Source organism: Oryzias latipes, chromosome 7 (assembly GCF_053564925.1).
Source record: "Oryzias latipes strain Hd-rR chromosome 7, Olatipes_Hd-rR_3.1".
Classification (NCBI taxonomy): domain Eukaryota; kingdom Metazoa; phylum Chordata; class Actinopteri; order Beloniformes; family Adrianichthyidae; genus Oryzias; species Oryzias latipes.
Genome location: NC_136243.1, coordinates 12,652,377 through 12,679,534, shown reverse-complemented (window position 1 = coordinate 12,679,534; position 27,158 = coordinate 12,652,377). Strand labels below are relative to the sequence as shown.

The window sequence follows — 27,158 nt, the reverse complement described above, 5'->3', positions numbered from 1 at the left end:
TTCTCCCAAACAGCCTGAAAAATGTCCGTTGTTGATGGGATGTGACTGTCAGAAAGTAAAGCGTTCGGCATCGCATCTTTTGTTTTTGTACAGAAAAGTCGTTTGGATTTGTGTATTCAAGGCAGCGAGGGAATCGAACTCTGGAACAGAGACTAAAGCGGCAGACGGACACCAGACCCGGACTGGACCGGTCAAGGAAAGCGGTCTGAAGACGCAGCCCCAGTTAATGACGGCAGAGGAAACACTTTTTTAATTCAAGTTTTTGACGTTTTTTTTTTAATTGAGTCACAAAGTGCAAACAATCATGTTCAACATGACTCAGCTGATACAGGTGACCTCAAGAGGGCAACAGAAACACTGTAAGGACTATCAACATGAACCAAGCACAGATTTTTTTTGTTTAAATCATGCAATTTGATGGTCAACCACTGACGTAATTGAATAAAAAAAAAAAGTTTAGAAGTATTCTTAGTTTAATTTCAGTTTTATCTTCAGGTAGCAGATGCTCAGCTGGGTTGCTTCAGAAAAACAAGCCCCTGTCCATCATCCCTTTTGTTTACTCTCTTCCGCTAGCTTACAGCCCCTCACACCCCTAGCCTGACATTAGTGGTGCAACAAGAATGGTGAGCAGCATTGGAGCACGCCAGCCATACAGTTTTGATCTAGATTTCAGCTCAGACGAGAAAAACCAAGACGTTCATGGATCTATTTGTCTGCAGGTGGATGCATCAGAATGGAGTGGAGCAGGAAGCAATGCTTTTCTTTTTCCAGCTTTTCACAATTAAAAAAAACCTGCACATTAAAAGGTATATCAAGAGGAAAAGTCATGCATTCTTCTTCTTCTTGTTCTTGGAGACATTTCCGGATTGCAGTGCAGATGTTTATTTGGAAAGATTTGATTTCCTTGTTATGTTAAAGTTGCTCCATCAAGTCTATACATTTTCTCATCATCAGGATCTAATTTTCAGCTTTTCCTTGGAATGATGAGGGACAAAACTATTCTCCTTTGAGGGTACGTTTGTCTCGGAAGCCTCAGGTCTTGTAACATTTGATTTGCAATCTACATTGGAGGCATTCGTCTCAGTTTTTTGCCTTCAGCGTGGATAACCAAAACTTCAGGGGGACCATCTTCTTTGGAAATTGTGTGATGAAGGTAATCAACAACCTCCCTCCAGCCCATGTCTGTAACTCCAGTCCACTTAACATTAGCGTCAAGATTAAAGTTTTTTCCAAAAAGTTATTTAGCTGCAGGCTGTGGCTGTGAAATAAAACTTAACCCAACAATCCAGACATCAAGTTGTCCCGTGACTTTGTGTGTTTCCATTGGTGAGCTGTCCACTGAAAAGCTGAGGTCAGGGGAACTTGATGTGTCCTCTTCCTTCTTCTCAGGCTTGATTTGTGTCACAGTTGTTGGTGGATTAGCAAAAAAGGCTTTGGTTTGAGCCTCAGGTTGCAGACCCCTGATATAGACTTACATGCTCTGTGGTGTTGAGCTCAGGAGTTTGCAAGCTAATGATGTTTATTCAATGTTATTTGAGACTTGTGAGTCACAAAATAATTGCGTTGATTAAAACCAGGGCTAGGCTGAATCGGTGTAGGGAACAAATGTTTATCAGATCTATTACCCAGCAGGGGTATCTGATCTGCAAAAAATAAATAAATAAAACAGCTGCCACACTCAAAGGAAATTGCCAGCCAATAAACTTTACAATTTAACTTGTCATTTCAACCAAAAAATGTTATGTTTGTGAATCATTTGTGAATGAATTGTGTGGATTGTACATAAAAATAAATAGTTACTCATTTCAATCATGTTGATCCAACATGATACCATTAAATTGGATCATGCCTGTAGATTACGTCACGATATCAAAAGATTCCTCAACTACACCTGGCTGCGGCCTGGGGAACGCTCAACGTCGCGGAATGCCTGAACGCTGTGGAATGTTGACCCCGCCCACGTTGAGCTCGTCTTCACAAGTTTCTATGTGCAATACTTGCAATAATTTGAAGACTTCTGGCGAAGTTTACGATCGTGGCGAGCCTTGAGGTTCTGTAGTTGGGATTCGTGGCATGGCTAGAGATCTTGGCGAGCTCAGGATTTGTGGCGTGGCTGAAGAGCTTGGTGAGCTTGGGATTCGTGGCGTGGCTGAAGATCTTGGCGAGCTTGGGATTTGTGGCGTGGCTGAAGGCTATGACGAGGTTGGTTCCCTCAGGGGATTCAGGAATGTAGCGGCTGCACATGGAAGCATCTGACTCAGGTGACTCTCGTGTCATGAAGTCCTGAGGCAGAGAAAAACAAGAATTAGCTATAAACAAGACTAGGGGGCCAGACATGAGTCTAAAGCTAGACTGAGCACCATCAGGGGCAAAAAACTGGCGATGAATGCTGGAGCTGGGTCTCCTTAAGTAGAGCAGAGTCTTGATGAGGTGAGTAGTCACAGCTGGTGGAGACAGGAGAGGAGCAGAGCTGGGAGGGGGAGGAGAACTGACAGAGGCACCATGACAATATTGCCACCTTAGGGAAGTTAAGGAGGGCATAGTCTCATTTTGTTGAACCAACATCTTTCAAATTAGTTACAGCACTCTTAAAAGAGTATTTGGGCTGTAGTTGGAAAGATAAGCTTTTTTACAATGATCTAACTTAATTATTTAGCTTGGTGAAAATAAATCATTTTTGTGAGTTCATTCAACTTAAAAATAAAAAATTTTTGTCTGACAGTTATTTTACTTTCATTCAACTTAATTCAATTAAGTTGGTGTAACTTTGGTGTGAAGCTGTCAATGCGTCATGATGTCATAACATAAGGCAGCGAGAGGAATTAGTAATACCATTTTCTTTGTCTATCTGGGCAGATTGGGGTTTAAGTGTAAGTTTGTGTCCATTGTTTTTGTTGTCTAGCTGTTTTACTCTGTTTTAACTAGTCATTTAAACTGTTGTGTTTATTTCTTTCTGCACCATGAGTTAGAGTTTGGGAGAGGATGATGACTAACCCCCTTGTGCGGAAAACCACTGTATGTCTCAATATTAAGGACAGAGTTCATTACACATGAGCTCCTGCCTTGCAATGAGAGACATTGCTGTGTCATTCATGCCTCTGATATGGAAATTACAAAGCCCGTTGGTTGTTTCTTTACAAAAATGAACAAACTTAAAGAAAATCTAAAAAAAAAAAAAAAGTTTAAATATGAAATTGAGTTGGATAGACGTAATAAATTAAGTTGAACAAATTTTATTCAATTACGTGTTATCAATTGAAGTGATTTAGGTTGAACCTAAGTACATTAAGTTGACCCAACCTAGGTGCATTAAGTAGGACCAATATGATTCATTTTTGTTCAAGTAAAGCTATCTAATCAGGTGGAAATCATTTCCATATTTTTTTATGTTCATTCAATGTAATAGTTTTTTGAGTGTAGAACCAAAGAACAAAAACAAACAGGGTGAAGCTGCTGATGAAAAAGCTGCTTCCTGATAATCTCCGATTTTCCTCCACTCCATCAAATAAAAATATGTTTACTGCCTGAGATTGAGAGAGAAAAGACTTCAAGCCATCATCCACATTCTACACATTTTGTCACATCATTGCCACATTCTCATTCTCCTTTTTTAGCTCTTCTTTTTAAACCTTATGGATGGTGATGGCCACTACCAAAAACATGTGCATTCATGTGAAACTCTTCTATTTCTTCCTGCAGCTTAGAATTTGTGAACCAGAGCAAGTGCAAGTAGTTATGATGGTCTTCCCTGACCTTGATGTTTTAGAACATTTGTTCTATATCTGCCATCACAGCATACTCCCACCAGACTACTGTTAAGATCAGGGCCTTGAAATAGCACCTGCTTGAAAGATACATTTTCATACAGAGCATTCAAGCCAAAAACTACTCTATTTCCCCCGCTTCAGCTATGGTGGATGGTAAATGCCAAAATTAGGCAAATTACAGAACTCTTGGTTAGTTTTGAGAGGCGAAGCCTTCTCCCCTTGTCCTTCATATGAGAACTGGACTCAGTGAGTGTGACGCCATCCATGGAAAATTACTTTCTGCCAGCTCCAACCAAATGAAGTCAGTTCAGTCGTGATTGGTCCGAGTTGGTCTGATTCAACATTTCTATGCCAACCACCCTCACCGATCCAGAGTGAGCTTGTTGGATGGCCACACCCTTGAAAGTGGGCTAAGAAGAATATGTTAATCAATCTTTTTAAACTTTCAACATGAGGCCACATACTTTTATAAATGAATATAATAAATATAGGATTAGCAAGAAGAAAAAGTAGCAGAGCAAGAATGGTTATTCTGACAACTACAATGAGTGAGTAATTTAATCACCTTTTGCCTTCAGAACTGCCTTAATCCTTAGTGGCACAGATTCAACAAGGTACTGGAAACATTCCTCAGAGAGTTTGGTCCATATTGACGCAACAGCATCACACAGTTGCTGCAGATTTGTTGGCTGCACACATCCACAATGCCAATCTCCCGTTCCACCACATCCCAAAGATGCTCTTTTGGGTTGAGATCTGGTGACTGCGGAGGCCGTTTTAGTCCAGTGAACTCGTTTTTATGTTCAAGAACCCAGTCTGCGGTGACATGGCGCATTATCCTGCTGGAAGTAGCATCAGAAAATGGTACACTGTGATCATAAAGGGTTGGACATGGTCAGCAACAATGCTCAGGTAGGCTGTGGTGTTATAACCATGCTGAATTGGTATTAAGGTGCCTTACAGTTTTTCTCAGTCGCTTTAGTACAATTCTCAGATCAGAATGAAATTCCCAAAACTATTTGTTCAATCTTACCATCATGATGTCACTTGTGCACATCATATAAGAAGTTTCTCACTTCTTTGAACAAGTAGCAATTGCTTTGGTACATCCATGCAAATGATTATGTACAATTCTCTGCTCTTTGCTACATTATCAATTGTTTATGTCATGTTGATCAAAATGTATTATATAGTTCACTGTGCAATGGTCTTACTCCTCAAAAAATCTAGTCATTAGTTCATCGTATAAGTCATTAACTGCAAAATGGTTGACCAGGTTGTCATTATGTGACAAACATATTTCCATACATCTCCATTATATGTTTTTGTCTAAATCTGTCCTGAATTGGTAAATTGCTCTCAGGTGACTTGACTTCCTCTAACAAAAGTGCATCTCATTGACAATGAATGGGCAAGTATATACTGTATGTGGCTGAAGCACAACACAATGTTCTATGTCTGACAATGGAAGGACAAGGAAATGGACGGGGTCAACAGCCAGAGAGAAGAAGAAGAGGAAGAGGAGTGAGGCTGCGTGGTGGAGGAGTTAGGGGGCAAAACCGAGGAAGAGGCCGAAGACATGTACGTGTTCCCGATGAGATAAAAGCCACACTTGTAGACCATGTTGTCAACCATGGGCTCACAATGGCTGAGGCTGGTAGAAGGGTGCAGCCGAATGTTGGGAGAACAACTGTGTCCTCAATCATTCAGACCTTTCGTCGAGAGAACAGGTATGTAATCTAAAATATGAACTGTTCTGTGATGCTTCATAAAATATTACAGTATTTTTTACAATATGTAAAGCTTTTTGCAATATTCAGTAAGTACTGCAAGTAGGCCTACAATTTATACAGTGACATTTTATCTTCCTGAATTTTGCATTACTGTATCTTTTCCACATAGGACTGCAAGACAACTTCACAGGGGCGGCAGAGGGCCCCTTTTCACTGCTCAACAGGAGGAGGCTATTTGCACCATGGTTGTAGAAAACAATGCGATAAGACTAAGGGAGATAAAGAGTGCCATTATAGAGGACAACAACATATTTGCAAATATCCAAACAGTCAGCATCTCAACCATTGACAGAGTGCTGAAAGGAAACCAGATGAAAATGAAGCAGCTTTACACTGTTCCATTTGAAAGAAATTGTGAAAAAGTGAAGGAACTACACTACCAGCATGTACAGGTAAAACATGCATGGACATGCAGCAAATGCACTGCACAGTAAACAATATGTATATCATACAACGATATACATTACAGTAAGCGTGTTTTTACACATTACACAAATCTTTACACATTTGCTATGGCTGTAGAAAAGTAATGCAATATGTGATTTATACATTTGATTTAACTCTATCTTGGCCAAAATGTAAATTCTTGTAATTCATAAAACTCATTTTGTGTCTTCTGTATTTAGCGTATGATGGAACTTGAAGCAAGTGAACAGCCACACAGCTTCATCTACATGGATGAGGCTGGCTTCAACCTAACAAAAGGCAGAAGGCGTGGCCGAAATATCATCGGCCACAGGGCTACAGTTGATGTGCCAGGCCAACAGAGGGGGAACATTACCATGGGTGCTGCCATCTGTGACAATGGTGTGCTTACTCATATTCCCATAATAGGTCCATACAACACAGAACATCTTATAACCTTTCTAGAAGCTCTCTACAGAGATCTCATCCCTGAAGAAGAGAGGGGTCAGAGTGGAGATCACCTGCCAACGTGTGTGATAGTTTGGGACAATGTGAGTTTTCATCACTCCAACATAATCAGGCAATGGTTTGCAGCCCACAACAGGATGCGGATGGAGTACATTTCACCCTACTCTCCATTCCTTAACCCTATTGAGGAATTTTTCTCAGCATGGAGATGGAAAGTTTACGATCGCCAGCCACATACACAAATGACCCTCCTGGCTGCCATGGATGCAGCGTGTGATGACACGTCACAGCAGACGCCTGCAGAGGCTGGATAAGACACTGTTACGTCCCTGGGGAGGGCGCAACAACACAACCATGAAATAAGACAAGTAGTCAAGGATGATGTATATAATATAGTTTATAAGTTTCATCAATACAGTCATCCATTAAAGGTAATGGATATGCGTCTGGCACTGTCACGGCATTTACTTTCCTAAAATCAGTGCAGAACCTTGGACTGCCATCCGATTTAGTATCCAGTAAGCAGGGATAGCTCCAGGTACTATGGCTTGGGACTGCAAAGCCATGTTCAAGGAGATAATTCGCCTCCTGCTTCAATATCCCTCGCTTTACTGGATTGACCCGATAAGCATGCTGCTTGACTGGATCGGGCTTGGTCAAAGTAATGTCATGAGACACAACAGTAGTCCTCGTAGGGATGTCACCAAAAAGTTCCGGGAAGCAAGAAATGAGCTCTTGGATGTCATTCCTATGACAGTCAGAAAGATGTGATAAATACAGGGGGAGGTTGGACAGTATTTCTGAGTTGTTAAGCCTAGCCACCCCTGATGTTTTTTCACATAGCCCCAACCCAGCCAAACTAGATTCCGTAATGGCCGTAGCTATTGGAACAACAGGTGAAACTGAAGAACTAGGTGTGGACCCCAGGGTTTCACCTTCCCTTGAACAATACCTTTTCATCATGTTTACATGACATACTCGGGTCTTCTGTCGACGGTCAGGCGTCTTAAGCACATAGTTTGTCTCACTGAGTTTTTTCTCAACTATGTATGGACCAGTAAACCTGGTAGACAACGCAGAACCGAGTATAGGTAAGAGAAGTAGGACTTGATCACTGGGCTGAAAAGAGCGAACCACTGTTTTTCTGTCGAAGTGTCCTTTCATCTTTTCCTGAGAGGAGGCTAGAGTGTCACGAGCGAGGGAACATGCTTTTTTTAGTCGCTCTCGTAACTCTACAACATACTCAGGGAGATGTCGAACAGGCTTCTCAAGATCCACTAATCCCTCCTGTAGAATCTGTAGTGGTCCTCTGACCTGATGTCCAAACACTAATTCAGCAGGGCTGAATCCCAGAGACTCCTGTACTGCTCCACGGGCAGCAAACATCAAAAAGGGAAGGGACTCATCCCAACTCATACGAGAAGCCAGGCAATGCTTGCGGACCATTGACTTCAGTGTTTGATGAAATCGTTCTAGTGCTCTAGTGCTTGGCTAACAGTAGCTGTTATTCTCCTCAAAGGGACTGCTTCAGGGAACCTTGTAGATGCACACATGATGGTAAGTATAAACTGGTTTCCGGTTTTTGCTTTCGGCAGTGGTCCCACACAATCAACAATGACCCTCTCGAATGGTTCCTCATGCACAGGAATAGGAACGAGGGGGGCAGGCGGAACTACTTGGTTTGGTTTTCCTGCTAACTGACATGTGTGACAAGTGCGACAGTAATGACTGACATCAGACTTGAGTCCAGGCCAAAAAAAAATATTTAAGGACACGATCATAGGTTTTTGTAACCCCAAGGTGTCCTGACCATGGGTGATCATGAGCCAGCATCAACACCTGAGGACGAAAGACTGTAGGCACAACCACCTGATTAGTCACTGCCCAGTCATCACCAGGGTTTCCGCTTGTCCATCGGCGCATTAGTAAGCCATCGTTGTAAAAATACGCAGTTTTCATTTTCTCAGCCTCTGTAAGAGAAACAAGCGCATGACATTTCTTAATGGATGTGTCTTCCTTCTGTGCTGCGATGAATTCTTCTCATGTAGCTGGTAATTCAACTGTTGTAGGACACGATGTTAAAGACTTAGGTGAAACCTTAGGCAATCTGCTAGATCTGCCCTTCACCGAAACACATTCTCCAGCGAGAAAGGAATCAGACAAATCAAGACCGTACTTCTGTGTTTGAGCCCTGGTGACAACACAATGAGGGAAACCTTCAAAACCTGGCTGTGGATTCTCAACACCTAAGTCCACAACAGGGTTTTCTGTCACCTCAGGAGCTGGTACAACCTTTCCACCCGCTATGTCGTTTCCGAGAATGAAATCCACACCTGGAATGGGCAGAGCAGGGAGAACTGCTACTTTAAAGAAGCCTTCAACAAGAGAAGAACGCACGTGAAGAAGATGCAAAGGAGCTGACAGATATTTCATGCCAATCCCTTGGACTATTGCATTGGACTTACATGAAGAGCCCTCAGTTAATGGCAATATTCCTTCCCGTATGACAGATTGTGAGCCGCCCGTGTCTCTCAGCATAGTCACCGGCTGTTGGTTGTCTGGATGGCCTGTTTCTGAAATGAAACCCTGAGACACAAAAGGTTTGAAACATGGGTCTAAAGTTTGAGGCTTGTCCATACCTGGCAAACTTTTGAGCAGACCCATGCCTTTAGGTTGAGGTGATGTGGATGACAATTTGCGTTTCAGACCAGGACAATCTACAACAACATGGCCCCTTTTATGGCAGTAGAAACATTCACGACTACGACGAGGGGAAGTTGATAGTTCTCTGGGCTTATCCTGAGGAAACGATCTAGGCTCCACTCTCAGAGGGCGGGGTCCCGCTAACCCTTCGGAATGAGACCAGAACAGAGTCTTATGGGTTAAAACAAACTCGTCAGCCATCACTGCTGCCTTTGACAATGATGTAACTTTTTGTTCATTAAGGAACACAACAACTCTCTCTGGTAATGAACCCTTAAAGTCCTCAAGAAGAATAAGCTGACGGAGAGACTCAAAATTGTTTTTAACTTCACTGGCCAAACACCACTTGTGAAAGAGAACACTTTTTTCTCTTGCAAACTCAACAAATGTGTGACCACTAGGTTTCTTGTGATTCCTGAATTTCTGCCTGTATGCTTCTGGTACAAGTTCATAGGCACGCAATATAGACTCTTTCAGGACTGTGTATTGTAAGCTGTCAACAGAAAGAGAGGATACAACCTCCTGAGCTTTTCCCACTAGCTTACATTGGAGCAATATAGACCACATGTCCTCTGGCCAGTCAAGAGCTATTGCAACGCGTTCAAAAGCTTTAAAGTAGGAATCCACCTCAGACTCACGAAACGTAGGCACCATCGCTATGTTTCTGCTTACATCAAACCCTCTTATCCCGTCAGAAACCGCTAAAGCAGTAGCAGTGTCTGCCATCGAAGACTGTGCTGCAGAGTGTTGCAAAGCCTCAACCTCCAGCTGCTTCAGCCGGACTTCCTTGTCCGCCTCAATCTCCATCCTGCGAACCTGCAGGCGGAGCTCATACTCTGCCCGTCGCTCTCTGTCCCTATCCCTCTCCTCTGCTTCCAGACGTAGCCGTGTGAGCCGAAGCTTAAGCCTAGCATCCCTGCTAGAACTCCCTAATTCGGGGGACAAAGGATCAAAGCGTAGTAAAGTCGCAGGAGGGACCTCAGCCCCCCCCCCGACCTTTCCAGGAGGCGTGACATCACCCACGTCATTGCTCGCTACAGCCACACTGGCAGATTCATCTTTAGAGACAGACGGGACACCGGCAACAAGGACCTTTAACTCCACTAAATGCTCTATAAGCTCAGCCCTGAGCTCTCTTTTAATGGCATGTCTAGACACAGGTATATCAAAATGGGCGGCAACACACAATAAGTCAGCCTTACGACAAGACTCAAGGACTTCGATCCTCCGACTATCAAGGAACGCCTGCAGAGTAAAGCTTATAATTGATTCTACAAGAATATGCAAACTATAACAACAAAATAAACCACTTGCCTACTCCATGGTTGCGTGATCCCAGACGAGCCCCCACTTGTTACGTCCCTGGAGAGGGTGCAACAACACAACCATGAAATAAGACAAGTAGTCAAGGATGATGTATATAATATAGTTTATAATATTTAAAGATTCAGGCTGCTGCAAACCATTACCTGTGGGGGAGGAAGTGACGTTTGGGTCGTGCCAAATAAATAAACTCAATATAACAAAACCAGACCTAACTCTGCAACTAAACCTATAAATCAAAAGGACAACAAAAGACTACCTAACTAGTCTAAATAAAACATACAAAACATTACAAGAAATGGCACCAACCCCTTACCTGGTGTGTCTAACAAAGTTCAGCCTGCGTGTGAAAATGTATGGGGCCCCAAACATGCCTGATCACAACCTCCCACCACGTACCTGAGGAAAACAGCCTAGTCAGAAGCATGCAGCCAAAAGAGAGTCAGGATCGTAGTGAGCGTCAGCCAGAGACAGTTCACCAGACTCTTCCAGGATCAGCTCCCAGGTGTGCTTTAATAGGCTCCGGCTTCCTGGTAGAGGAGCACCACATGACAAGCAGGCGGCCAGTCACAGCTGAGGAAGCTGCAGTCCCAGGTGAACATCATCAGGAAATTAACTAAAGTGAAAAGCAACAGGATGAGAGCAAAGCAGAGGGCTGTGCCGTAACAGACACTCTAAAAGATTCTTTCCACGCTGCATCGCAAGAGAGGATATTCGCTGTGATGTGGATGAGAATTTGTGGCCTAACATACAGGAACGACAAGAGGTGTACGAAGACCACACCAATTCCTACTGCCTGTTGGACAGAATATTGTCCTATCTTTTTTTCCCTTTGTGTTACTGTTTACAGTGGGCTTTTTCTATGTTGGAATGACATGGTCTGTCAACAAATTACAATATGAACAATAAAACTGTAAATGTGAATCTTATCTAGTCTCTTGCAATCAAACAAAGGTGTAACTTACATTTTACAATAATTGTCATCAAAACTTTAGCCATAGTTTACATCCGAACCTCCCTCTAAAGTACACAGTTATATTGACAACATGACTAAGTAATTTGACTGTCTTGTTCGTAGACAATGACACAAGGACTTGACATTCTGAGGGCACTGACATGTTCAATGACATGAAGACTTAGTTTTGAGAGATGAACTAAAGATTTTGAGCAAGTTACAGGCTTTTGCAAGAAATCCATGGTGTTTTGCTATTTGCACGAATTGTTTTGAGAAATGCACACACATATTTGCAAACTTCAATTCTGATCTGAGAATTGTACTAAAGCGACTGAGAAAAACTGTAAGTGTGCCAAAAAAAAATCCCCCACACATAACACCACCAGCCTGAACCGTTAATACAAGGCAGGATTGGTCCATGCTTTTATGTTGTTGATGCCAAATTCTGACCCTACCATCCAAATGTGGCAGCAGAAATGGAGACCAGACAGCATTTTTCCAATCTTCTATTGTCCAGTTTTGGTGAGCCTGAGTGAATTGTAGCCTCAGTTTCTTAGCTGACAGAAGTGACACCCGGTGTGATCTTCTGTTGCTGTAGCCCATCTGCCTCAAGGTTGTGTGTTCAGAGATGCTCTGCTACAGACCTCGGTTCCTCAGTTTTAACCAGTGATTATTTTAGTTACTGTTGCCTTTCTGTCAGCTGGAACCAGTCTGGTCATTCTCCTCTGACCTCTGACCTCTGGCATCTGTCGCTCACTGGATATTTTCTCTTTTTCAGACCATTCTTTGTAAATCCTAGAGATGGATGTGGTGAAAATCCCAGTAGATAGATAGATAGATAGATAGATAGATAGATAGATAGATAGATAGATAGATAGATAGATAGATAGATAGATAGATAGATAGATAGATAGATAGATAGATAGATAGATAGATAGATAGATAGATAGATAGATAGATAGATAGATAGATAGATAGATAGATAGATAGATAGATAGATAGATAGATAGATAGATAGATAGATAGATAGAATTTATTCCAGACTCATGGTCCAATCAGTAAAAAGGAGTACACAGACCCACCACATCTAATAAAATACAGTGTCAAGAATACACAGCTGAAGTACAGGGCATAGTTACAGTTAATAAAAAAGTTAAGAAAAAATACTTAATAAAAATAAATTAATTGAAAAGGATAATCAGCAGTTTCTGAAATACTCAGACCAGCCTATCTGGCATCAACAAACATGCCGTGTTCAAAGTCACTTCAATCACCTTTCATCCCCATTTTGATGCTCGGTTTGAACCGCAGCAGATCATCTTAACCATGTCTACATGCATAAATTCATTGACTCGTTGCCATGTAATTGGCTGATTAGAAATTTGTGTTAACAAGCAGTTAGACAGGTGTGCCTAATAAAGATGCCAGTGATTTTGGAGCAGCCCCCCCCCCCCCCCCCCCTCCCCGCCCTTCTTCACCTGCAATCTTTCCGCTTCAGGAAACGAAGCCATTCCACAATTTAAAGCCCATTTTTTTCCCTGTGTCACTGCACGTTTTGGGATGAGACTGGGTTGGCTGCAGAGAGAATGCAAAGCCACTTAATGTTTAAAACCCAGCGTGAGTTTTGTGATCACTCGGCTCCAACCATCAATGTTCTTTGAGAGGTTTCCATAATAATTCATGCGGGTGTGAGCATCGCTTTGGAGACAGCGTGTCTGTGTGTTTGACAGAGAGGGTGTCTGCGCGTGGAATGGTTCGAATCTCTGTAAATATTTCCCAGAACTTTCCCTCTTTTTTCTTTCCATTAGCTACACAAAAATCTCAAGCCAATTAAAGCAGATGCTCTGATGCTTTCCATTATTTCTAAATTGTCATTTCCAGATGCCAGATGCTCCAGGCGGCTCAGGAGATTAAAAGTGGGCAAAGTGTCACTGAACCAGAAAAATCAGAAAATCCTAATGCTGAGAGGGCTAAAAAAACAAAAACGCCCTGCCTGAAATGATTTACGCACTTTAGACAAACATCATGGTAGTTTTTAACAAACAAGAATTTTTTTGTTCGTTCAATTTTCTAATACAAAGGACAAAGTAGGCTATTTTTGCAAACGACTCACTCAACACATAAAAAAACAAATATTATTTGAGGTTTTTTTTTATTTTGAAAATGTTTGCCCTTTGTCACCTATGTTAAATTTAGGTTAAAAAATTAAAGAAAAAAGGAAAATTAAATAAATTTCTTTAGATTTGTCAAAAGGAAAGAAAATGTTCAGGTAATGTAAAATTTAATCTATTCATTTAGGTGATTTTGTGTCTGATATACTATTGGAAAAAAAACTATTCGATATGACCTAGTTTTAAAATCTATTTTAAAGTGTTCATTGCTGTCAAAAAGATAAGAAAATAATATATTTGAACAAGTGTTAGTAATAATGCAGCAAATAGTTTCAATATTATGTTCAAACGTGGATTTTCGCCTTGTGAAGTAGAAGTCAGTTACAAAAAGGGGGTGCTTTCTTCTTCTTTCTCTTTCGGCTTTTCCCATCAGGGGTCGCCACAGCGAATCATCCTTTTCCACCTCACTCTATCATGAACATCTTCTACCCTAACGTTAGCCAACTTCATGTCCTCTGTTAAGACATCCATATATCTCCTCTTTGGCCGTCCTCTTGCCCTCCGGCCAGGCAGCTCCATCTCCAACATCCTTCTACCAATATATCCACTATCCCTCCTCTGAACATGTCCAAACCATCTCAGTCTGGCTTCTCTGACTTTGTCGCTAACACAGGCAACATGAGCCGTCCCTCTGATGTACTCGTTCCTTATCCTGTCTAACCTGGTCATTCCTAAGGAGAACCTCAACATCTTCATCTCTGCTACCTCCATCTCAGCCTCTTGTCTCTGTCTCACTGCTACCGTCTCTAACCCATAGAGCAGAGCTGGTCTCACCACTGTCTTGTACACCTTTCCTTTGAGTCTTGCTGGCACTCTTCTGTCACACAACACTCCTGACACTTTCCTCCAACCGCTCCAACCTGCCTGCACTCGCCTCTTCACCTCTTTTCCACACTCCCCATCACACTGAACTGTTGACCCCAAGTACTTAAACTCCTGCACCTTCTTCACCTCAGCCCCCTGTAACCTAACGCTTCTACCTTGATCCCTCTCGTTCAGACACATGTATTCTGTCTTACTACGACTGACCTTCATGCCTCTTCTTTCCAGAGCAAACCTCCACCTCTCTAGCTGTTCCTCCACCTGCTCTCTACTCTCACTGCAAATTACAATGTCATCCGCAAACATCATTGTCCAGGGAGATTCCTGTCTTACCTCGTCTGTCAGCCTGTCCATCAGCATAGCAAACAAAAAGGGACTCAAAGCTGATCCTTGGTGTAGTCCCACCTCCACCTTGAACTCCTCTGTCTGACCTACAGCACATCTCACCACCGTCATACTTCTCTCATACATGTCCTGAACTACTCTGACATACTTCTCTGCCACTCCAGACGACCTCATACAGTACCACAGCTCCTCCTTCGGCACCCTGTCATACGCCTTCTCTAAATCTACGAACACACAATGCAGCTCCTTCTGACCATCTCTGTACTTTTCCATCAACATTCTCAAAGCAAAAATGGCATCAGTGGTGCTCTTACGGGGCATGAAACCATACTGCTGCTCACAGATCTCCACCTTCTTCCTAAGCCTGGCTTCCACTACTCTTTCCCACAGCTTCATTGTGTGGCTCATCAACTTTATTCCTCTATAGTTGCTGCAGTTCTGCATGTCACCCTTGTTTTTAAAGATCGGGACCAGAACGCTTCTCCTCCATTCCTCAGGCATCTTCTCACTCTCTAAAATCCTATTGAACAACCTTGTTAGAAATTCCACTGCTGTCTCTCCTAGGCACTTCCATACCTCCACAGGTACGTCATCAGGACCAACGGCCTTTCCGCTCTTCATCCTTTTCAGCGCCTTCCTAACCTCATCCTTTCCAATCTCTGCTACTTCCTGCTCCACAACAACCACATCTTCCTCCCTTCTTTCCCTGTCATTTTCCTCGTTCATCAGCTCCTCAAAATACTCCTTCCATCTTTTCTGTACACTCTCTTGGGTTGTTAGCACCTTTCCATCTCTGTCCTTAATCACCCTTATCTGTTGCACGTCCTTCCCATCTCTGTCTCTCTGTCTGGCTAGCCTGTACAAGTCCTTCTCTCCTTCCTTTGTGTCTAACCTGTCATAAAGCTCATCGTAAGCTTTCTGTTTGGCCTTTGCCACCTCTCTCTTCACTCTACGCTGCGCTTCCTTGTACTCCTGTCTACCTTCCTCAGTCCTTTCTACATCCCACTTCCTTTTAGCCAACCTCTTCCTCTGGACGCATTCCTGTACTTCCTCATTCCACCACCAAGTCTCTTTACCATCTTTCCTCTTTCCAGATGACACACCTAGCACCTTCCTACCTGTTTCCCTGATAATTTCTGCTGTAGTTTCCCAAAAAGGGGGTGCTTTAATTTGGAGAAAATGATGACAGGAAGAATCATTATAAAATGTTTTATTTTGAAATTATATCATAAAGAGTAGCAGAAATGAGTTCGCAAGTCCATATAAACGATTTAAAACGACTATAAATAAAATACAATTAAAATAATGTCTCTGAAAGATTTTTAAACAAAAATAAAAACAAGTTAGTTACAGTTTTTCTCAGTCGCTTTAGTACAATTCTCAGATCAGAATTGAAGTTTGCAAATACGTGTGTGCATTTCTCAAAACAATTTGTACAAACAGCAAAACACCATGGATTTCTTGCAAAATCCTGTAACTTGCTCAAAATCTTTAGTTCATCTCTCAAAACTAAGTCTTTATGTCATTGAACATGTCAGTGCCATCAGAATGTCAAGTCCTTGTGTCATTGTCTACGAACAAGACAGTCAAATTACTTAGTCATGTTGTCAATATAACTGTGTACTTTAGAGGGAGGTTCTGATGTAAACTATGGATAAAGTTTTGATGACAATTATTGTAAAATGTAAGTTACACCTTTTTTGTTTGATTGCAAGAGACTGGACAAGATTCACATTTACAGTTTTATTGTTCATATTGTAATTTGTTGACAGACCATATCATACCAACATAGAAAAAGCCCACTGCAAACAGTAACACAATGGGAAAAAAAATATTGGACAATATTCTGTACAACAGTACAGGCAGTGCAGTAGGAATTGGTGTGGTTTTCCTACACCTCTTGTCGTTCCTGTATGTTAGGCCACAAATTCTCATCCACATCACAGCGAATATCCTCTCTTGCAATGCAGCGAAATATGTTTGTCACATTATGACAACTTGGTCAACCATTTTGCAGTTAATGACTTATACGATGAACTAATGACTCTGTATTTTGAGGAGTAAGACTATTGCACAGTGAACTATATAATACATTTTGATCAACATGACATAAACAATCGATAATGTAGTAAAGAGCAGAGAATTGTACATAATCATTTGCATGGATGTAGCAAAGCAATTGCTACTTGTTCAAAGAAGTGAGAAACTTCTTATATGATGTGCACAAGTGACAACATGATGTGAAGATTGAACAAATAGTTTTGGGAATTTCATTCTGATCTGAGAATTGTACTAAAGCGACTGAGAAAAACTGTAAAATACACAGGATTTTAATCAAAACACATCCTATTACATTTTTGTTGTGTTCAGTTTGAATGCAGCATTTCCTACGCTCCTGAAAGCAGCACAGCTTTGACCCGCGCGCGTTAAGGTGAAATTGGTTCGGACGAGCAGGTGGCGCATTCTCTTTGCTCGGATAGCCTGAAAGGAGGAAATTTCTGCCGGAAAATGTCCCGTGATCCGTGGTCTTTGTCTATCCGCGCACAAGAAAACGCGAGTTTTCCCACTCGGGTAACTTTAAAAAGTCAACCGTCACATTTGCGAATGATAGCCCAATTTTTTAACGCTAGCCTGCTAGCTTCTCTCTGTCTTTTTTTTTTTAGCAATTTATGCTAGCGCGAACTAAAGTTCTCTTCTTTTCTTCAGCAGTTGGACTCTTCTGAAGCAACCGCTTCAGGTCGTGACACGATTAGCGTTCAAGGAGACGTTAATGGTAACTTAATTAGTTTGTTTGGATCAAATAAATTCACTCTGCGGCGATATTAGAGTAACACCTGTGACTACAGGAAACTTGGACCCCGAGGAGGGCTACAGATGGGAAGAAGGAGACAAAGTGGACCCGGCGGAACAGTCACTGCTGCAGAAGCTGCTCCGCCGCGTTGTGGTGAACTGCAACGATCAGGTGGAGGTTCTTCAGTCGGACCCCAACTCTCCTCTGTCCTCCGTGAAGAGTTTTGAAGAGTTGAGACTGTGAGTCCCCCTGAACTGAGGGAACGTAGTTTCTTCTTCCCCCATTTCTATTCTTTGTTGGTCATCTCCGTCCGTCCACACTAGAAAACCGGAGCTGTTGAAGGGGGTCTATACGATGGGATTCAACAGACCGTCGAGGATCCAGGAGACCGCGTTGCCCATGTTGCTGGCACACCCGTGAGTATTGATGATGTGCATCAACAGAAGGATCACCACGTAACACATTTAGATCTGAAGATCATCCAGGAGACAAATCAGCCAACAAAGAATTGTGAGAATGAAACCCATGTGAGAAAATTTTAAATCTGCATGAAACATAGAACAATATTTCAAAATGTCAGCTTTTTGTAATTGATCCTAACTTACAAAAAATGCAGTATTTATATGCAATCATATATAAGAAAGTTTAAATACATGAAAGTAAGTTCCACATGTGTTCAGTTCAAACCACTTATTATAGAAAAACTGCTTTATTTCTTCATAAAATTGGGTACAAGAATAAAATTAGAAATTTGAACCAATTTTAACAGAGTTGTTTCTTATTAAATTTGTGAACTTTTAAATTGAATGAACCATTCTGCTTTCCTGCTGTTTAATGCATTAACTTTCAGTGGTACACTTATTATGCTTTTTTTGTTCCATCAATAAACACCTTCAACTTCAGATTAAAAACAAACAAGTCAAGCTAAATATGTAAATGTAATAAATGTGCATATCATTGTACTATTCCGTACTTCACATACATTTTCCATGTCAATCATGGTCCCTGAAGTAATGTAGTTTACATTTTCATGGACTCACCTGTATAAAACCTTCTATTTTGTCAATTTTCTTTGGCATTTATAAAAGCAAAACATTAAGATTTTTACTATAAATTATCGATAAATGTTTGTAGTAACTGTTTTCCTTTTTCATGCATTGCAGCGGTTTGTTTAAGATTGACACATTTGCTAGTGACTGAGGGGTGTGGCTTAACTGAGCAGTTAATATTCATAAATGTTTGTAGTGGAGGGTAAATGCTTGCATAGCACTGTTCTACCTTCCTCAAAGGCCCAAAGTGCTCTACAGTCATTCACACACACATTCCCATACTGATGGTGAACCTATAACCACCAGAGGCAGTGTGGGGTTCAGTGTCTTGCTCAAGGACTCTTCAACACATGGGCTGGCAAGGTGGGAATCAAACCTTCCAATCAGAGGTCGACCACCCTACCACTGCCCCCACAGCCACCCCACTATCAATTCTTTTTGAAAGCATGAACTGTTTTGATAGAACTCTCTGGTTTTTTCGCATCTCAGACCAAAACAAAGGAGAAAACAAATCCAAGCTCCGCATAAAGGTTCTCAGCTGTGGGTTCAGACTGTTTTCTGTCTGCAGGCCTCAGAATCTGATCGCTCAGTCTCAGTCGGGTACGGGTAAAACAGCAGCCTTCTCTCTGGCCATGCTGAGCCACGTCGATCCAAGCAACAAATGGACCCAGGTAAACCCTCCTCTTCTTCAGCTGTGGAATGTCGATTTGTGCTTTGAGATGTTCACATCTGGGTTCAAACAGGTGCTGGAAGTCCCAGAGAATGCTTTTAATGCTGGTTTTAAAGAGGAAAAGGTTCTTTAAGTTCCAAGCTTTTTTTTTTTTTTTTAATACTAAGAACAGCAAAGTAGAACTGCTTGATGAAAAAACAAAGTGTTGTGTGATACGGTGTTGTTAATTTATTAAGAAATGAATGTAATTTCAGTCAGTCTTCAGGTGAAAATCAATTAATAAAATCAACTTTCCTTTAAAGTGAATTTTGTTTTGTTTTTTAAGTTAAAAACAGCTTTTAGTGAGTTTTTGTAAAGTTGTAAGTAAATATTTTATTCATTTTTCAGTAGTTATACGAAAGCAGTTTTTCTTACCAAGTGAAAATTCAAAATGTGACGTGATTTAGGGTTGGGCGATGTCCCCTAAATTGGCCGTTGACGATGTTTGCTGTCAACCATCGGGATGGACGATGACATCGTCGGGGGGGGGTATTTTTACATTTTTCGTTCTTATATAACTGCTATTCGTTTTTTTGCTTTTTTCATTTTATTTCCCAACTGATGACTAATCCGCGATGATCCAGTATAAACTGAGGGAAGTGACTTTAACAAAAAAAGTAACAAAATAGAAAAGAAGTAGTCCGCTCCCGCACTTCCGGGGGAGTGCGGACTTACAGCTTTGTGTTTGATGGGAAGGGGGGGGTACATGAGGTATGTGTGGGAGATTTAAGACTGCGATCCGTCCCGCAGCTCTAGGGGTACAAGCAACCGAACTCAGAACCGGGTCTAAAAGTGTGTGTCTGTGCACAGCTCGGATCGTCAGCACACACAGCGGTTTGAGCTTCAAAGCAGAAATGTCGCTCTGTCCTTAGAAAACATTCAAACAAACAAGCGGATTTGTGTTTCCAGTCGTGTCCCGACTAAATAAAGGCTGATGTTATTCTTACATGTTTACGTGCAGCCAGCAAGCAGCACCACCCAAAGCTAATGTTGTTAGCCCGTGTTAGCATACTGCTAATCCTGGCTTCGTTCAGAAAAAGCACTGACCACACGGATTAAAATTCAAATGATGAGCGAACAGGTGTTTCATAATAACCGTAACATTATTAAAGGCACGTTTAGAAGATCGTCTCATATATTACCGAGCTGACATGTCAATGTATATAGCCGCTCGGCGCTGTTTAACAATGTTTTGTATTGAATTGTTACATACAATAAAGTTTGAAAAAAAAAAAGCTGCTCGGCGGAGTTTATATCCTTCCGTTTTTCAAACCCTACTGCGCATGTGCGAATGATTTATTCCGACGGAAAGTGTGACCTTAGTGAACGTTTTTATATTCTGAAAACATTTTTCTGGGCCCATCTACACGGTTGGATTCTAATCTGACCATTGATCCCATCAAGATATTTTGTACATGTAACCGCGGCTTATGATGTCGACGCGCAACGTGGCGGGGGCGTGGCATCACGATGGTGGTCTCTCCATCGGGATGTCAGTCATCCATCACGATGGACGATGATATCGTCCATCGGCACAACCCTAACGTGATTTATAAATTCTGTTTTGACTTTGACACCCAGCCCTAGTTCTGGAGTTCTTCTGCTTCAAGTCTTCAAAAGTCCTCAAAGCAAAGCGAAGCGAGCTGAATTGTCTGTGAAATGTGAGTCTGTCTTCATCTCATAGTGCCTCTGCGTCGCTCCAACGTACGAGCTGGCTCTGCAGATCGGTCAGGTCATCGAGCAAATGGGGCAATTCTGCCTGGATGTGAAAGTGGCTTACGCCATCAGAGGGAACAGGGGTAAGAGCGCCGTCACTCCTGACCTCAAACGTCCTGGCCATCGTTGATGTTTGATCCTCTGCTTGACGGCTGCAGTGGAGCGAGGCGTCAAGCTGCAGGAGCAGATCGTCATCGGAACGCCGGGAACACTCCTGGACTGGTGCACCAAGCACAAGGTGATCGACCTCAAGAAAATCAGCATGTTTGTGCTGGATGAGGCCGACGTGATGATCGCCACTCAAGGCTTCCGGGACCAAAGCATCCGAATCCAGAGGTGAGTTCTTTTAACAGAGGGTCGCAGGAAGCTTCCCTAACTGTGTTTTTTTTTTAAATAAAATGCCATTGTTAAAAAAAAGGCCATAAACCTGGGATCATTTAAGGGAGGAGCTTCCTGCTGTATGTTCCAGCTGCAGCAAGCTACTGAAGCCAAACTAATGCGATGAGCACTTTATTATGTCTGAAAACGGAAACGATTGTGGAGAAGTTGATCACCCTTTTCAGTTATTTCACGAGAGAAAAAACATTTTTACTACAGCTGATGGCAAAAAACCTTTATAAAAACTGTAGCACCTTTAAAGTATTGATCTGTTGTCAAAGCGTTCCCAGGGGTCTTTTAGTTATGATTATGCCGTTTTAAGGTCAATCAAAAGCCTGTGTCATTTTCTAGGACATAGTTTCTGCAGAGGCAGGAGTTCATCAGGAATTTGCCTCAGTTGTGGGCGGGACTGTTGGTGGGGACGAAGCCTGCCATCACTTCCCATCACCCCTTTGTTTACACTCTCTCTTGCTAGCTTACAGCCCCTTACAACCCTAAGCTAACATAAACAAAGCAAGAAACGGTGAGCAAAACTGGAGCTATGCAGCCGTACAGCTTTGAGCCCCATGTCAGCTCAGGCGAGGAAAACGAAGACGTTAATGAATCGATTTGTCTGTAATTTGATGCATCAGAATGGAGCAGAGAAGGGGGCTTGTGGCCTGCAGTTTGTGGTTTGTTTGTAACGAATACAAGCTTTTTAAAACTGTATTTTTGAATCTGCGTCTGATTCATCCTGATCTAAATAAAGAAATATGCGGAAATGCAAATTTAATCTTAAGTATCTTTTTATATGTCTTCCATTGTGAAAAAAATGGCACAGGAACAAGTTTAACACAATAAAAACACAATGTCCAGAAATGTTAAGAGAGCCCTCACTTTCCAAAGAATGTGGTTTCACACATTAAAAGATGTAAACATTAATGTTTGTTTTTGTCATTTGGCCACATTTACCCTAATATAGTCAAAGCATACCAGTTTTTGTTTGGGGGGCAGTGCTCTTCCTGTAAAGCTAACAGTGAAGGTGGGCTATCTGGGAGTGTCTTCACACAGAGCGCTGAGCAAAGACTGCCAGATGCTGCTCTTCTCCGCGACCTTCGAGGAGTCTTTGTGGGAGTTTGCAGAGAGGGTGATTCCTGAGCCCAACATCATCCGGCTGAGGCGCGAGGAGGAGACCCTGGACAACATCAAGCAGTTTTACGTGTCGTGCAAGAACAAAGAGGACAAGTTGGAGGCTCTCTATAATCTCTACGGGACCCTCACTGTTGCACAGGCCATCGTCTTCTGCCACGTAAGTCCAGCTTTTCTCCCTGGAACACTTTGTGGAGTCTGTTTGCATTCAGATCCTGAATGAAACGCTGCCTTCTGTAGGTTTCAGGAAGATGTCATGTGGAATCTGCTGATTTTATTAGAAACATTCTAGCAGATAAACATGGAATCACAAACTGGAGGACAGTATTTTTATGCCGTCAGGATTCTCTCCATCAGCTAATGAACCTTAAAGTCTAATCTACTGGATGATGTGAATGTTGGGCCTCCACCCCCAAAATGACTTAAAACTAGTTGTATAAAACTCTCTCTCCTTATTTATTTATTTTTTTGTATTAAACTTTGCAGTAAAGGGACAGACGAGGAAGACATTTGGATTTAATGTAAAACGCTCAGAATTGTTCTTAGAATGTTATCAGAAACTCTTTCTTCCACACTTCATTAATCCATCCATCCATCTATCTATCTATCTTCTAAACCCCTTTTGTCCCTTTTGGGGTCGCGGGGCTGCTGGAGCCTATCCCAGCCACTCAGAACATACTCCAGGAAAAGTTCTTCTCTCAGACCAAAACGAAAAACCTCTTACTGTCAATAACATTCAGCTAATTCAAAGTCATCAGTTGTTCAGCGGAAAACCTCATTAGCCAGAGAGTTGAAGCTTCCTAAAAATGGCACAACTGGCTTCCTGTAGAACCTTTGCTGTGAAGCTGGCAGATTCCCACCTCATGGATTCACTGGCGGCTGTGGTGCAGCGGTAGGGCGGTCGACCCATGATCGTAAGATTACAGGTTCGATTCCCGCCTTGCACACCCATGAGTCGAAGTGTCCTTGGGCAAGACACTGAACCCCACCATGCCTCTGGTGGTAGGCAGGCGCCTGTGTTTGGCAGCGGAGCGGCCACCAGTGTGTGAATGTGTTTGTGACTGGGTGAATGGGTCTGTGACAGTAAAGCTTTGTCCTTGTAAGAATACACCATTTACCACTAGCTGGAGCATCAACTGTCATTGTGGTAAACATTTCCATCAGGTGAGCTTTTGGAAGACTTAACTGCCAGGCGTGTTATTTTGAATAGTAATGTGAGGTGAAGTGGGAGCGCTGTTGTATCGCTGTGGCGATAGCCTAATGATGCGACTGTTACTACAGCGTTCTCCTGTGATTTTGGACCTTGTGCACTAAATCTACAAACGCTTTTGTGGAGGCCTTCATCTGGGTTTTCTGGAGTTGCACAATAAAAACGGCTGAACTTTGATGCGCTCAAGAAAAAAGAGCAGTGATGCCGGTTTAGCTCTGATGAGGGTTGCAGACGGCGTCTTCAGCTCCTGCGCCCGCCTCCTGATTTAAATTAAACCAGCGTTTCACCTGAAAACCCTTTTTATCTCCAGACTCGAGCCACTGCCGCTTGGCTTTCTGCAGTCTTAAAGCAGGAAGGCCACCAGGTGGCACTGCTGAGCGGAGAATTGACGGTGGAGCAGAGAGCTGCCGTCATCGAGCGCTTCAGAACTGGAAAGGAGAAAGTTCTGGTCACCACCAACGTGTGCTCCAGAGGTAAAGCGGATGAACGAGTCAAATTCCATCAAGTCGCTGTTGAAACTGTCAGCTCTTTTGGTCGGAGGCAGGTATCGACGTGGAGCAGGTGTCCCTCGTGGTCAACTTTGACCTTCCGGTGAACATGGAGGGGAAGGCCGACCACGACACCTACCTGCACCGGATCGGTCGCTCGGGACGCTTCGGCAAAAGAGGGTTTGCCGTCAACATGGTGGACAGCAGACTGGCCGTGGGGATCCTCCATCAAATCGAGCAACATTTTCGTACGACAGGCTTTGTCTTTGACTTCCACCCAAAAATGCAGACCATTCAGCTTTTCTCTTCTTTCCCTCTTCAGATCGGAAAATCCTTGAGCTCAACACCACCAATGTGGGAGAGATGGAAAAGATTCAACTTTAATCACTTCTGCTTTATTTTTTACTTTGAGTTTGCCTAACGTGCATGTTTATGGTTTTCAGTGTTCTTTGTGTTGTGAAAAAAACGAATATGTTGAATGACTTTGACTAATTTCTTGAGGTTTCTGTGATTGTAATTGAGTTTTAATAAAATAACAGTGCATGTTTCTTCTTTTGTGTTGGATTCACTAAACCTCCTTCCTATTAACAGCAGCAGCAAAGGCTTTGCTTTTCTTCTGTGAGAAACTCTTTCAGGTTTTCAGAAAGTGAACACAGCTTGTTACTGCATCTTTCAAAATAAAAAAAATCCAAAAATATTAAAAAGTAGAATTTGTATAGAAACAAAAGAATGTTTATAGCAATAAATAAAAAGCACATTTGTTTGTATTTAAGCACCGTTGGCTATCGTTTAAAATTAACATTTTTTTACAGTCATGTTCATAAGTGTTAAAAGTAAAATATAAAATCCTTACTAACGTTTTTGTACACATAAGTGCACTGAACAAATGTTAGCCAAAAGTAATTAAATTATTTGGTACTTGACAGATGGAAGAAAAAGTATGCTAAATATATATTACAAGATACAAAATGATTTAGTGTGATATACTGACTAAACGGAGTTTGTTTTTGCTGTGAAAACTGAAATGTCTTGTGTTGCCAAGGCATCTAGAGTATCCAGTAAAGACGCGAGTTAAAAATAATGTTACTTCATAAAAATACTACTGAAGTCAAAATTACCCATCTAAATAATTACTTGAGTAAGACTAAGGTTTAACAAAGTTTAAGTTTGTTGCAGATGCACTCATGCATTCAATGTTGCAGTGCAGTCAAAGCTGAATTCCTTCACTCTGGAACTGGCAAACCCTTTGCTTTCAATGCAAATATCTACCAATACTGAAAGTATTTGAGTTCTTAAAGTAACTTCAAACAAAAAAGTAACTGAACAGGTACAGCCCTGGTTAATTATAAACCTACCTGAGTAAAAACCAAAGTGCGGAAAAAATACCTTAACCCTTGTGCTATCTTAGATGACCCCACCCTTACTTTGACGTGTTCTCCCTACCATGACAAAGGTGGATAAAGGTGAAAAGATTTCATGTAATCCATGGACACCAGTGAAGATCACAAATCATTGAAGAAAAAAGGTTCAGAGCACTGTCTAGTGGGTCTAGATGACCCAACTCCCAATGTTAAAGTCCCTAGGATAGCACAAGGGTTACAGGAATTTTTGACCGTTCTTCCAAAAGTGTAGATAGTTAGATAGATATAAACTTATTTAATCTCCCAAAGGAGAAATTCAGGTGTCCGGTAGCAAAACACACAACCACACACAATAAACAACAGTAAAAAGACAGTTCACAAAATAATATCAGTTCATATCAGGCAGGTTCATTAAACAGCCTGATAGCTGTAGGGACAAATGAGTTCTTAAAGCGCTCTGTCCTGCAGCGCAGTGAAAGGAGCCTATTACTCCGTGAGCTCCTCTGACCAGACATCGTGTTGTGCAAGGGATGTCTGGGATTGATCCACCCTCCTCCCGATCACAGATGCACATCTCTTAATCAGTTTGTCCAATCGAGTGCAATCCCTTGTGGTCATACTGCCACCCCAGCATACAACCTCATAGAAGACAGCACTCGCCACAACCGACTGATAAAAGAGGAGCAACATGTCAGTACATACATCAAAGGACCTCAGCTTTCTCAGGAAGAACAGCCTACTCTGCCCTTTCTTATTCAGAGCATGAGCCTGCTCTGACCAGTCCAGTTTGTGGTCAAGGTGCACACCCAAGTACTTATAGGAGTCAATCACCTCGATTCCCCCACCATTGATGATCACTGGCTGGTGGGAGGACTTCCTACTAAAGTCAATGATCATTACATCATCAAGTGTATTGGTGAGGTCACACACTGATGTTGGTGGAGAAGGCCTGGCTCTCAGTTTCCACTCTAATTCATCCCAAAGTTGTTCCATCTGGTTCAGGTCAGGACTCTGTGCAGGACAGTCAAGTTGATCCACACCAGACTGTATCGTCCATGTCTTTATGGACCTTGCTTTGTGCTCTGATGCACAGTCATGTTGGAGGAGGAAGAGGCCCGCTCCATGCTGTTCCCACAAGGCTGGGAGCATGGAATTGTCCAGAATGTTTTGGTATCCTGAAGCATTCAGAATTCCTTTCCCTGGAACTAAGAGGCCAAGTCCTGAAAAACAACCCCACACCATAAAACGTCCTCCAAATTTCACCCGGCATGATGCATTCTGAAATGTACTGTTCTCCAGAAAACCTAACCCAGGCTGCCCAATGGAAAGCGTGATTCCTCGCTCAGAGACGGAGTCTCCACTGCTCTGGAGTCCAGCAGCCGTGTGCTTTCCTCTGGTTTTGCTGGGAAACAGCATCCTAAATAAAATGTAAAATAAATGATTTTCTGGAGGTTTTTAGTCACTAAAATATATCTAATCTGTGTTGACCTTAAACTAGGTTGATTTTGAAGAGTTTATTGGTTAAAATACAAAAATCATTTTTTGGTTGAATGTTCTTTTTTAATACGTGTTGCTG

The 27,158-nt window shown here is 42.1% G+C and overlaps 1 protein-coding gene and 1 long non-coding RNA gene across 3 annotated transcripts; one reads left to right on the top strand and one right to left on the bottom strand.

Annotated features, from left to right (window-relative positions):
• Positions 1 to 8,178: 8,178 nt before the first annotated feature.
• On the bottom strand, positions 8,179 to 10,982 carry LOC111946310 (uncharacterized). The gene is made up of 2 exons (XR_013657201.1): positions 10,859 to 10,982; positions 8,179 to 10,498 (listed from the first exon to the last, which is right to left on the bottom strand). It is a non-coding gene; the product is annotated as an uncharacterized LOC111946310 (long non-coding RNA).
• Positions 10,983 to 17,153: 6,171 nt separating this feature from the next.
• LOC101158109 (ATP-dependent RNA helicase DDX19A) lies at positions 17,154 to 24,769 on the top strand. 2 transcript variants are annotated; one of them, XM_004070896.5, is made up of 11 exons: positions 17,154 to 17,323; positions 17,459 to 17,525; positions 17,599 to 17,782; positions 17,867 to 17,959; positions 19,161 to 19,263; positions 20,986 to 21,100; positions 21,176 to 21,353; positions 22,446 to 22,683; positions 24,044 to 24,206; positions 24,278 to 24,469; positions 24,544 to 24,769. In XM_004070896.5, exons 1-11 carry the CDS (start codon positions 17,261 to 17,263, stop codon positions 24,603 to 24,605), a joined length of 1,458 nt encoding a protein of 485 aa, XP_004070944.1. In that variant the 5' UTR covers positions 17,154 to 17,260; the 3' UTR covers positions 24,606 to 24,769. The 2 variants fall into 2 exon arrangements, with proteins under 2 accessions (XP_004070944.1, XP_023812634.1); XM_023956866.2 differs by having other exon boundaries at positions 17,155 to 17,323; positions 17,462 to 17,525.
• Positions 24,770 to 27,158: the final 2,389 nt, after the last annotated feature.

Bases quoted from the DNA above. Each gene is read 5' to 3' on its own strand.
- LOC101158109 (XM_004070896.5), top strand. From the start codon at position 17,261: ATGTCCCGTGATCCGTGGTCTTTGTCTATCCGCGCACAAGAAAACGCG. The intron at 17,783-17,866 runs GTGAGTCCCCCT...CGTCCACACTAG, and splicing joins AGTTTTGAAGAGTTGAGACT to AAAACCGGAGCTGTTGAAGG. The intron at 22,684-24,043 runs GTAAGTCCAGCT...TTTTATCTCCAG, and splicing joins AGGCCATCGTCTTCTGCCAC to ACTCGAGCCACTGCCGCTTG.